The sequence below is a fragment of the Callithrix jacchus genome, chromosome 19 (genome assembly GCF_049354715.1).
Source record: "Callithrix jacchus isolate 240 chromosome 19, calJac240_pri, whole genome shotgun sequence".
In the NCBI taxonomy this organism is placed as follows: domain Eukaryota; kingdom Metazoa; phylum Chordata; class Mammalia; order Primates; family Cebidae; genus Callithrix; species Callithrix jacchus.
In genome coordinates, this window is record NC_133520.1 from 16814496 (window position 1) to 16827686 (window position 13191).

At 39.2% G+C, this 13191-nt stretch overlaps 1 protein-coding gene across 2 annotated transcripts; it reads right to left on the reverse strand.

Annotated features, from left to right (window-relative positions):
• Positions 1-114: 114 nt before the first annotated feature.
• NEK2 (NIMA related kinase 2) lies at positions 115-13185 on the reverse strand. 2 transcript variants are annotated; one of them, XM_008985265.5, is made up of 8 exons: positions 12948-13185; positions 11868-12085; positions 11032-11272; positions 8778-8860; positions 7857-7983; positions 6708-6927; positions 4681-4806; positions 115-1194 (listed from the first exon to the last, which is right to left on the reverse strand). In XM_008985265.5, the coding sequence occupies exons 1-8, from the start codon at positions 13041-13043 to the stop codon at positions 992-994; spliced, it is 1314 nt and encodes a 437-aa protein (XP_008983513.1). In that variant the 5' UTR covers positions 13044-13185; the 3' UTR covers positions 115-991. The 2 variants fall into 2 exon arrangements, with proteins under 2 accessions (XP_008983513.1, XP_002760596.1); XM_002760550.6 differs by having other exon boundaries at positions 115-1218.
• Between the last annotated feature and the right edge of the window lie 6 nt (positions 13186-13191).

Consider the following 13191-nt stretch of genomic DNA (forward strand, 5'->3'; position numbering starts at 1 on the left):
CACTGTCCTGAGCATCAGATCGACGTTTCCTTCCCTACCCTACAGTGAAGGCCTACAAATCATAAACACATCTCCCATCAACTAAGAGACCAACAAATGCAAGACACATAAATATACAGGGAAACTAAAGAATTCTTTTATTTAGTGGGAAAGAGGTGGGTAAATGACAGCCAGCTCATATTCTGTTAAACAGACTAAAAAGGAAAAAAGAATACAGGCATCACAGTGATGAATTTTCATGAAGCAGATAGATTTGAACTACAGAACAATGGAATATTTATAAGCAAGATATCATAGTATTAATGACCAAATTGCATCCAACTAGGTTTTCTACGCTCAAAAACATTTAAAACCTCAGACTCAAAAACATTTAAAACCTGACAATCTTTTTTAGTTTTTCTTCTTCTTCTTCTCTTTTGTGTTTATCTTTTTTAGACATGGCAATCTTTTTTTCTTTTCTTTTCTTTTTTTTTTAAGATGGGGTTTCACCATATTGGTCAGGCTGGTCTAGAACTCCCGACCTCAGGTGATCCACCCGCCTTGGCCTCCAAAGTGCTTGGATTACAGATGTGAGCCACCACGCCCTGCTCTAGACATGACAATCTTAAGCATATCATTCAGTCATTTAAAACTTTTCAGTGAGTGCTACTCCTGGGTAAATATTTTTTTCCTAATATTATCTTTTTCTCCCAAGATTTAGAATGTCACATCTCATGTTCCTACTAGTAATCACACACAGGATTAAAAGCCCAACCAACCAAAAAAGTATTCTTTTTATAATGTGTCCTTAAAAGAAGAAAGAAAAATTAAATGTGAACATTTTGTTCAACAGTTGCTGAAGAACAGCAAAAGCAATTCCGAAATATCATGTGTACTATACAAAAAGGCATGGCTCATAGGACCAAGTATGTAACGCTACAGCATTTGAGTATCAGTCTTTACAGGTTGGTAATATTATATCCTGTACACAGCTCTGTGTCTCTCTACCCGGCTAACGCATGCCCAGGATCTGTCTGCTTTTTAGTTGATAATTTTTTTCAATATCTGACAGGGCTTGAGCCCGCAGCTGGGCAGCATGAAGCCTTTTCTTCAGGTCCTTGCACTTGGACTTAGACGGGAGCTGACTCTCAGAATTCTCATTCTTCATGACGTTCTCTTTACTTTCCCCAGTGAAATGAACTTTCTTCTTAATTACTAAGGATGGAAGATTAAGAAGTTCTTTAGAAAGAAAAAGAAAAAGGTCTTTGAGTTACCTGAACAGAATTCAACTCCTTATACTTACTTACTTATCAAAAAGTATTTGCTCTTATGGCTCACATTTGAAATCTAGGTACCTGTTTTCTTTTCTCAGGATAAGAAGTTAGGGGTGTAGGACTGGCAGAAATCAGCCTTTTAATCCACAGCATTGAGAAAGATAATATTGGAATGTGCCCAAAATCAAGGAGCCTAAGTTTTATTCTCTTAACAATCAACAATCAATTTTACTCTTAAGGTTAAACACACTGAGGATTATGGGCAATATATAAAACTTTTGGAAATCAATGTTATTTATCCTTGAAAATAAGTGATATTCTATGCAGAATATCTTACCTCCAGAAAAGTATAGAAGCAGAGGGGTTTTTTTATTTTTATTTTTTATTTTTTAATACAGATCACCTACAGTTTTGGTTAAATGTCCAAGAACACTTAGCTCAAAGCATCTTAATGGGCCAGAAATTTGTTTCCAGAAGTACCTAAACAAATTCTGCGTGGAAAAGGTAAATCAAGTAAGAGTAGTAAAAAAATGTAAACTATTTTTTACATGGAAAAAATAAAAAATAATAATCGTATTTATTATTATATAGTTAATAGTGGCAGCCCTATTAACTGCTGACAGAATTACTGGGGGCTGGAGGCTTACAGATGCCAGAATCTTTTTATTTTTTCTTTGTGTTGAAGGAAATATGTTCAAATATTTACTGAGCTTATAAGATGAGCCATTGTGAACCAAACAAAGGCCCCCTATTCTAGTAGGAGGAGATAAAGCAAAAACAAATAAACAAGGACTGGTGGGGAATACTTGATGGTAATATGTGCTATTAGGAAAAATAACCCTGGAAAAGGGAGACGGATGCGCTGGGTGGTGGGTGTAGTGACAGGAAACCTCATACAGTCATTTCTAAAGTAAGAAACTATAGGGCTATCTGGATAAAGAGTGCTCCAGGCAGAAGAAATGGAAAAGGCTGGCACACAGGCACACTGCCTTCCAAGGGTCCTGTGACTTCCTGCTTCATACATCGCTTCTGCTTCAAAGCAAACTGGATTGCCTGTAGACCTTATCTCCATTGTTTCAAATCTATCCACCTTTTTATTACCACAGATACCTATACATTTGTAAGCCAACACTGTCTTACTAATGGAATAGTTTTATTTTGTTTTTGTTTTTGTTTGAGATGGGGTCTTGCCACGTTGTCCAGGCTGGAGTGCAGTGGCTATTCACAGTGCAACTGTAGTGCACTGGCTATTCACAGTGCAACTGTAGTGCACTATAGCCTCAAATGCCTGCCTGGGCTAAAGTGATCTTTCCGCCTGAGCCCCCAGAGTAGCTGGGACTATAGGTGCACCACCACGCCTGGTTCTTCATGGGATAGTTTTATAAGAAAGAAAGGGTTTTTTAAATTCTTCCATTAAATAGAAGAAAAAAGAATGAATGTTTCATCAAATAGAAAAGGAACTGCTTTAAAAAAAGACACTGCTGCCTGCTGTGATCTCAATATACTTGTGATGCTTCCTCATGTGTGAATTTTGTAGCCCAAGGATGAGGAGAGGATATTCCCAACTGTCCTGAGTTCAGAATGGCACCTGCAACCTACTGCTTTGATGCTTATCGGTTTTTTATTTTTTTTTTTTGAGACGGAGTCTTGCTCTGTCGCCGGGCTGGAGTGCAATGGCATGATTCACAGTGGCGTGATCTCGGCTCACTGCAACCTCCACCCCCAGGTTCAAGCAATTGTCCTGCCTCAGCCTCCTGAGTAGCTGGGACTACAGGTGCCTGCCACCATGCCCAGATAATTTTCGTATTTTTAGTAGAGACGGGGTTTCACCACACTGGGCAGGATGGGCTCAATCTCTCGACCTCAAGTGATCCACCTGCCTCGGCCTCCCAAAGTGCTGGGATTACAGGCATGAGCCACCACGCCCAGCATATGATGTTTACCTTATAGCTCTGATGTATTCACTACTTTCAGCACTCAATACTCTAAAATGTCTCCTTGCCCTAGTGGATATTCGATTCCTATGGCTCCTATTTGCCATGATTCACATATAAGTAGATTCCCATACTTACCTGTGTATCCTATAAAGTAAAACACATCATCCTTACTTAGCTATGCTCATTCTTTGCTCAAAGACTATCGGGGCAAAATGTAAATAAACTCTTTAACTGAAGTGCATCCCAATAGGGTCTTAAGTAATTCTCTGCAATGGATTTGATGCATGAAATTTACCCAGGTAAAATTTTATCCTCATTTTATCACCCTAATCATTATTTAAGTCTATTTTGTCTTTATGGATTACAGTGTGAAATATATGAAAAGCCTAAATAATTTTATAATGTTGAAATGGTAGATGGCAATATTGAGAACAAAAGAAGATACCTGAACAGAGATGAAGCCAAAGTTTCCTATAACCCTTGTTTCATCTACTTCTATCAATGGTTTCATTTCTTTCCATCACGTAATCACTACAATGTTATTGTGATCATCAATCTAACTTAAGCAGGGTTTTTTTGTCTGTTCCATTTACACAATGCTGCCAATGCTCACTAAATTGATCACATTACATCTCAATTTATTAAAGATGGAAATAATAGTTTTCATATATGCTGTCCTACATGGAATAAGGTAGTTATAAAAACTCTAAATTATATTGAAAATCAGATGCTTAGCTTTTGAAACCACAAACTTTCAGTAGTTACTTTGTGTCATAAAGAAATCAAGCAAAACAATGTTTCACAATTTGCATTTTACATAGAATCGATTAAATTAGAGGGAGGGTTTCTATGGAATGGAGAAAGAATGTTAGACCATGGTTCACTGGTCTATACGATAACCACATCTCGGTGCGGCAGTGAAGGGACAACGCCACACAAAGGCAGGGCCCGGAGAAAGCTGAATATCAGAAGAAAATGCAGAGAACATATGTAGACATTAAACAATCAAATTTTGACAAATATGTTTCAACTTGAAAGGGTGTTAGCAAAGATTCAAAAGTGACAGCCTATCCTGGAGGTGGCTTATCATGCCTTTTAAGCCATGATTTCTAAGAAAGATGAAGCATGCCAGTATTAAAATGTTGATCTATATTTGAAATGCGGTTTATGTCTCTAAAATCTGAAACACAATAGTTTTATAAATCCCCTAATTGTTAAAAATAAGTATCAAATGCTAAACATGTAGTTTGGTAAGGTAAAGAAAATCAAACATGAAATTATATGACTCATTGCCTCAGGTCTGTGAACCCAGTAAATCATTGCTATAACAGAATTTTGCTTCCATTGAAATGCATATGTTCAATGAAATCCGTCTTAAAATGCGAGACTTTGTAAATGAAAAGGGCTACCTAAGCCACTTTGGGAGCAACACTGGTGCACATGTCTTCATTTGAAGCACCAGTTTCTGTTTACCGAGTTGCTTCTCATACCTGGACTACTTGTCAGAAACAGGAACTTCTCTTCCTTTAGCAAGCTGTAATTCTTCAGCAGATTTTCTGCTCTAGCCAGTTTGTCCTCTGCTAGTCTCTCACGAACACAAAGCTCCTGTTCCTTCTCTTTAAAAAAAAGAATGGACAAAGAAAGAAAAAAATTAACAAGTGACCTTGACTATAAAACAATTTACATTTGGCTATCTTATCACTAAGACTCGTGTGCCTGATACTGATAAGCAATGTTTCGGGAAAGGATTCTAACTAAGCCTCAGTCAACCTGATTGTGCTAGTTTTTAACTGAGCATTTTAGTAGGCTGTATGTTATTTTAGATTTTCTTCAAAGGACTTTTTAAACAAATACAAAGTTAGCTTCAACCTTTGGTCATCTTTTGTGGGAGTAACTCATTTGGGAAAACAAAAAACTAAAGCCATCTCTGCTCTTCACTGAAGATAGGCAATATGTTAGGGCATGATCTGGCCTCACAGTACAACATTTCCTTCCTCTGGTTAAATGACCACATCCAAATAAAAGGAAAAAAAAATTCAGTTAGGCGGTAGTTTGTAAGATTAGTATTAATAACAAAGGCTACTATTTATTCGTGACCCCAAATTCAGAAAGCATTCAGATTTCAGTCTCTCACGAACACAAAATTTTGCTGTACAAAATTATGGCTGGGCATGGTGGCTCATGCCTGTAATCCCAGTACTTTGGGAGGCTGAGGCAGGTGGATCACCTGAGGCCAGGAGTTCAAGACCAGCCTGGTCAACATGGCAAAACCTTGTCTCTACTAAAAATATAAAAATTAGCTGGGCGTGGTGGTGGCCGTTGTAAGCCCAAGCTACTCAGGAGGCTGGGGCAGGAGAACTGCTTGAACCCGGGTGGTGGAGGCTGCAGTGAGCCAAGATGGTGCCATTGCACTCCAGCCTGAGCAACAAGAGTGAAAGTCTGTCTCAAAAAAAAAAGAAAGAAAGAAAGAAAGAAATTATGAAACACTGGGGAAAGTTATAAGAAAAAGTTTTCTTACTTTTTACAGAGGTTTCCAAGTAAGCAAAGGTTGTACCTATACAGTAAGCATATCTCATAGGACTATACAATAGTTCATTACGTAAAGTCTGCATTGGGCATAAAGCTGCAGAAGTGAAATCAGGTGAGTCATGTGGGCGACAGGTAACAGATCCCCATCTCTCGTCTCCTAATGTTAAAATGAAGAGCCTCACTGCTGTAGCTACCTTACACAACCCTAAATACCTGCTATTCCACCAGCTCTCATCTTGGTGGAATAGACACACTTTCAACATCAAAACTAAATTAGCACCTAATCAGTTAATACCCATTAAGTCAACATTAATACCCACCAGAGTATTATTTATAGACTTGAAATATCTTGTACCTAGATTCTCTATTGAATTGCCTGAACAGACCAGGTGTTGTGGCTCACACATGTAATCCCAGCACTTTGGGAGATGAGGTGAGAGGATCGCTTGAGCTTAGTTAGGAGTTCAAGACCAGCCTGGGCAATATAGTGAGACCCTATTTCATTTTCAAATATAGTTTAAAAAAATTAAATTGCCTGAACATATCTCATCTATATACTGTAGGATTTTAGACCTGAAATTCTGCTGGAGTGGCCATTTCAGAAGACAAAAGTCATGGTTTTTAGTATAGAAGGCAGCAAATTCTAAGACCTTCTTTTATAGGGGGAAAACCTTAGGGTGTTTATGGTAGAGACAAAAAATTAAAAAGTAACTTTGCGGTAAAGTATAAGGCTAGCATGTTAGGGCCATCACAGTTAAGGCCCAATAATATATATGTAGCAACTGATCCCAGAGAAAGACGTCCAACATGCAAGTGCCAGCAAGCTTGACTATTAAAAGTCTACAATGCACATTTTGGTTTCTCAAGTATTCATTACATTTCTAATACGATCTGTATGTATAAAATATTCTGCTCAAAGAGATATTCAGACACATCAAAATAACCCACTTGATAGTTCCGCTTTGCTTTGACCCCCATTCAGACTTACGCTCCAATCTTTCTTCTCTGGCTCTGAGAGCTCGCTCTCGCTCCTGTAACTGAATTTCCTTTAATTTCAGCTCACTCAATACAGGGCTGGAATCCTGCAATTTCTCTGGCTCTCCTAATTGTCTCCCTCTTCTCTCAAGATTTCTTCTTTGCTCGTCTGCCACCAAATCTGCTATTAAAGCGTTCTCGAGAATTTCTTCAACAGAAGGTCGATGGTAATCCTGGGGGAAAAATACTCAGTGTTATAGTCAGATTGCATAACAGAATAGTCATCCTAAGACAGCAGTTACAATGAAAGGACATAAATGTATTTCCAAGACAAAAGAAAGCACTCTTTTATGGATAGGTCTTACACTCTTGAAAAAATAAGTTTAATGATGGTTTTAACTCATGAGGTTCTGGGTCCACAAGGTAATGCAGATATTAACTTACCTTTGTCCCCTTTCCCCTTTTCACCTTTCTAAGAAGGTTCAGTCCCTGAAGTACTTTGGCACATCTTGTGCTGCTGCTTGATAGCATTGCTAGGGTCTGTTTTAGGGGAAGTACTGCCCTTGCATCTTTAAACTACATTTAGCAAGATACTCTCTTTCTCTCAATCCTGTCACTTCATCTGTTTCTTTATCTGTGATCCTACAGCATTTTCCTTCTTCTCTTATGTCAGCCTGATCCCCAGAACATCTCCCTCCCCATCTATAGCCAGAGTTTTTCCATGTAATCTCTTTGATTTTTCCTCTTCTCTTTTTAGCTGTCCTCTCTCCACCCTCCATCACCCCTCCCTTTCTTCTGGTCTCTAATCTCTCAATTAGAGCTAGAGGCAGGGTCTTATTTCTGGCCCCTTCCCTCACCACGTGCCACTATGAGGTACGCAAAGACAAGGGGAATGAGGATTTGAATTCTTTTTGCAATCTTTCCTTGCTACCATCTGTTAGTATGGCAGAGTGGGAGGAGAAATAAAGCGCAGAAGGTGGGCCAGCAAGGATGTACAATTTACCAAATTTACATATGTCTTCACTTGTGTTAACACAGTATATTTAGCTAAGAAAGTATATTTAATGTTTCTTCAGTCTCCACCGGTCGATAACAGAGAATGTATGCTCCAACACTTAACTGACAGCTAGAAACAGATAATATATCATCTTATCATCTTTACCTTTAAGTTTAACATCCTCGTAATAATGTCATTCAATTCATCGGAGTAACGGTATGGAATTCTCCTGAATTTGCCTTCTCTGATTTTCCCAGCGAGTTCTTTCTGGTTAAAAGCTGTAAATGGAGGCCTAGGATTAAAAGAGAAGAAGAAAAAGACGACAAAGACATTTTCAAATTGTAAAAATGAAAATATACAACAGGAACAAAATCAAAAGCACAGTTTCACCTCTAGTTTGTATTTAAGTTTCTATTTCTGGGATTTTCTTCTATAAGTAAGTTTCCCAACCTTGGCACTATTGACATTTGAGGTTCTATAATTCTTTGTTGTGGGGGGCTGTCCTGTGCAGTGTAGGGTATTTTATAGCCCCCCTGCCCTCTACCCTCTAGATGCCAGGGGCATTCACCAGTTGTAATAACTAAAAATGTATCCAAACATTGTCAAATGCCCCATGAAAAGCAAATTTGCTTCCCTCATCCCTGGTTGAGAACCACTGCTCTACAGAATAGTTTCAAAGGGAAAAAAATGAAAAGAAGAAAAAAGGGAAATAATTGGAGCTCTTCCCTGCTCTACAGATCCCCAGACCTCTACCTGAGGCTTATATCATTTCTTCCATATCCTTACAGTGGCTTTACCTTACCTGCCTGACCTATGTGCTCTCCCCCTTAAGCTAAGTGTCAGTCTAACAGGGAAGCACCTAACCAGCCAAGACACTTCAACAGTCAGGACCCAGCCTCATGGCTAATAGTTTTAATTTATGAATAGTTTCTTTCAACTTGTCCATCTACCTTAATTTTACCCAACGTACAATTCTTTCAGACTTGAATATGCTTTCATTAGCATGCATGTTCAAAAAACTGAACCCAGTGAAAGGTGACAAATGGTACAAACCTTAGACTAGGAATTTGTCTTCATCATACTTACATTAATGCACATAACTCATACAGCAAACAGCCCAAAGACCAGATATCTGATTTCTCATTGTAGGACATGCGATTCATTTGTTCCTATACAGGAAAAAAGGGCAAGAAAGTGGAAGGTGTTAAGAGTTTATCTTGTTTTGAAACTTATGAAACATATTAAATTACTCCTGAGATAAAAACAGAACCTCAAAGTTTTTAGCCTACACTTTATCTTCAAATTTATAATGGAAAAAAGGCATTGATCTTGTTCCACTACAATCTGTCATATATAGTTCATTCACTCATTTTTCATTCACAAATAAAAGTGCTTAGTATAAACTAAACACTGACAGTTCAGAGGTGAATATGAGAGACTTCCACTCTCAAGGCAAATCAAGAAACACCATTTTAAAAGAACTAGAGAACATTTAAGAATAATCAAAATACGTATCTAGTCCACATTTCAATGGATCTACACATAGCTAATGGAATTATCCATTTATATTTTTTCTTAGTCCACTGCACAAATCATAGAAGTAACTAATATTATCATTACCTATTTTAATGTTTGCCCTTCTTCCACATCTACAGTAACAACAGTCTACCAGAGCTCTTATTCTCAATAGCGGGAACAGAAGCAAGCACCACCCAAATCTCTAGGAGGCTGATTAGTGTTTTCAAGTCCAACTGGTCAATCTGATGCCACCTTTTGACAATCAGGGCCTTAGTCTGAACCACTCTAATTACAAGGGCAGGAGGGAAAAGGAACAAAAGAATAGGTTTCAAATTTTCCAAGAACCACTTCTGGATAATTATCTTTTATGTTAAAAGTGTTCTATTTGAAATTTGATACAGTGAGAAAATGGTACTGTTCTGGCCATTTTAATCTTAATCAAAACAAAAATCATTAATTTACAAAGTTTTATACTATAGTCAGCTCTGTTAACATAATTTCTAAAGATTTGGAAAATCTTAGAAAGGTGAACTACTAAAATGCTAATAAATATTTCTTCATCTTTATCTGTTCAGATGTCATATAGTAACATATTAGTGCTATCCCAATTGACTTAAACATTTAAAAGCCATCAGGCAATATCTAACAACAGCCATAAACTGTTTATACCTTTTACCCCAGCAATTTAATTTTATGAGCTACACTCCAAGGAAATAACCAAAAGGGAAGAAAGAATAATTCATACAAATGGTGAAATATTTTGGAAACAAAATCTCCAGCAATATAGGTAAAGGGTGAGTGGACTCAGCAAGGTATTTCAGGAAAAGACAACAAAAAATAACATGTACAAAAAGTTAACACTGTAAAAACATGTTATCTGAAGTGAGCAAACTTTCTGAGCTCCGAATCTGCATGCACAAGAATTATTTAGAGTCTGTTAAAATGCAAAGTCCCAAATCAAAAGTATAACATTGAAACAAAAGCAAAATTCAGAGTTCAAGAACCTACCCAGAGATCAAAATTCACTGGATGGATCTGGGTTTGGGTTTGGGACCCAGAACTCTGCATTTTAAACAAACACTCCAAGTCAGTCTGATGCAGATCACCAGGATCTACACATTGGGAAACAGCTCTTGAGGGCAGGGACAAAATCCATTTCATTTTTGTAATCCTTGAGTTTAATGCGTGGTAGTCATTCCATAAAGCTTGAACTGAATATGCTTTAATTTGCATGGATGCTCAAAAAAATTGAACGCAGTGAGAGACGACAAACAGTGTAAACCTTAGACTAGGAATTTGTCTTCATCATATTTACATTAATGCACATAACTCAAACAGCAAACAAAAACAGAGACTTCATTGGTCTGGCGGCCCATGTGGAAAAATATAACAGTATTATTAATTCTTGGCTTCTAGATATTACTGAACAAATAGAAAACTCAATTTCCCTGCTTCACAATGCTTAACATTAAAAGATGTTTTGGCCAGGTGCGGTGGCTCATGCCTGTAATCCCAGCACTTTGGGAGGCTGAGGTCAGGAGTTCGAGACCAGCCTGGCCAACATGGTAAAACCACATCTCCACTAAAAATACAAAAATTAGCTGGGCATAGTGGCATGCACCTGCAGTCCTAGCTACTCTACTCAGGAGGCTGAGGCAGGAGAATCGAATCGTTTCAATCTGGGAGACAGAGTTTGCAGTGAGCTGAGATCGCACCACTGCACTCCAGCCTGAGCAACAGAGCGAGACTCCATCTCCAAAAAATTAAAAGAAAAAATAAATAAAAAGATGTTTGAAAAGTATCTAAATTCTGATATACTTACAGGAGACATATAATAAGGTGTGCCAACAAATGTTTTTGCAAAACTCGTGTCATGATTTAATATTCTAGCTAGCCCAAAGTCTCCAAGCTTGACGTTCTGCTTGCCGTCCAGGAAAACATTGGCTGGTTTCAGATCCCGATGCAACACAGTATGACCACCATCACTTCGTCGGTGGCACTCCTTCAGGGCCAAAGTCAACTGAGTCATCACTCGTAGAACAAACTCTTCATCTAAGTATTGCCTGAAAGCAAAGCAATCATATAGCACATAACTTCTAAAAAAATCACTGCAAAAAGATTAGCTAGTGTACAAATAGAGAAATAAATTAGCTAGTGTACAAATAGAGAAATAAATTATTGATTGATTGATTGATTGATATTTTTCAAGATCTTTCTCTGTTACCCAGGCTGGAGTACAGTGGCACGTTCATGGCTCACTGCAGCCTCGACCTCCCAGGCTCAAGCAATCCTCTTGCCTCAGCCTCCCAAGTAGCTGGGACTACAGGCACGTGTCCCCATACCCGGCTAATTTTTGTAGAAACAGGGTCCCATTATGTTGCCCAGGCTGGTCTTGAAATCCTGGGTTCAAATAATCCTCCTGCGTCGGCCTGCCAAAGTGTTGGGATTACAGGTGTGAGCCGCCACACTCAGCCTATAAATTGTTATTTTGCTATAAAATATGGGTGTTGATTCTCTGGGAATTTTCTAAAGTCCTATGGACCTACCAAACAAATACAAGTCCACTCTTCCATATTACTGATCCTAAAACAAGATGTTTAAAACAAATGAAACTAGACCCACCCATTTTCAGCTACATTTTTAAAAGATTGCATTTACCTTTCCTTGGTTCCCTTTGTAATTACACTAGCCAGATCCCCTCCTTCGCAATATTCCATTACAATGTACAGTGTTGTGTTGGTCCGGTCAATAATCCGATCATAGTAACGAACAATGTTTGGATGTTTCAGTTCACGAAGCAAGTTCACTTCAGAAACAAGCATCTGTTTCTCAGCTTCTGTCATGGAGCCATAGTCAAGTTCTTTCCAAACTAATATCTGAAAAAAGAATTTCCAAGATATGAATGAACTCATTATGCCCAAAAACACAGAATGAAAGTTCCAAGATTTAAAAAATGACCTCCCTTTTAACTATATCCTACAATCAAAGTCATTATCTAATTTAGTTCAATAAACTTAAGGAGCTCTGAGTTTACTTCCATAATCTTCCTCTAATTTTTAAGCAGTAAATGATGCTGCGGGAAAATAAGGGAAGAATGAGGCACATGAGGCCTTCCCCAACCCCTATTCTCAGTTTGTTAGTGGGAAGTCGGCAAAAAGGTACTTGAGTCAAAATGGGGTTGGAGGTGGTCAAAGTCCCTGCCCCATTCCACCCAGGGCGAGAGAACTTCATAGGGATTCCTCCGTCAGCAGCCAGGCAGTTTGCTGTCCAGTGTTACTTTCCGTAAAAGGTCTACCTACATACAGTGGGAAATATGAATCCAATAATCGAATAATGGGTGCTTTGAGTGAATCTGACTGCAGATACAAAGCTTCGGGTTCTGGTGGTCCTGCCCCTTTCTTGTGTCTCAGAGGCCATTCTTAGAGCTCTAAAAACACCTCAGGTGTTAGCTACGTGTCACCAATGGAAGGCCCTTAGCAAGCCAAAGCAGGAGAAAGAGAGGAATTGGGAGACAAACGGGAAAAGATGGAAATATGTATAAATGTGTATCAAACGACGCAGTCTCCCATCCTTTAAGCGACCCAGGACAGGCTGTCAGATGCAGACCCAGGAAAGACAGCTGAGTCTTCCGGGAACCCACTTCCCCAGCCCTCTCGGTTCCCTTCGGCGGCGCAGGGTGGTCGCCCCGGGGCAATGAAACCTAAGCAGGGGCGGGCACAGGGAAGGGCCCACGCTCACTTTGCCGTCACTCTTTCTCCGGATCTTCTGGCAGCGGCCATAGGAGCCTGTGCCAATCGTGTACAGCACTTCATAGTCCTCAACCCGGGACGGCATGGCCGGGCCAGTCGCCAGAGTCGCGCTGCCTCACGCAGTTGCGTCCCCAAGTGCGGAGCTCCAGGGATCGGGAGCTCCAACGACCCGAACGGAGAAACCCCAGAGTAGCACTAACCCGCTGCCCCTTCCTTTGGCCCCGTTTAACCGT

What these genes read in the sequence shown, in the direction of transcription:
- NEK2 (XM_002760550.6), bottom strand. Translation starts at nt 13,043, where the DNA reads ATGCCGTCCCGGGTTGAGGACTATGAAGTGCTGTACACGATTGGCACA. An exon ending in CACCTTATTATATGTCTCCT is followed by an intron (nt 8,861 to 11,031) that starts GTAAGTATATCA and finishes TTTCCTGTATAG; the next exon opens with GAACAAATGAATCGCATGTC. An exon ending in TATGAGTTATGTGCATTAAT is followed by an intron (nt 7,984 to 8,777) that starts GTAAGTATGATG and finishes TTTTAATCCTAG; the next exon opens with GCCTCCATTTACAGCTTTTA.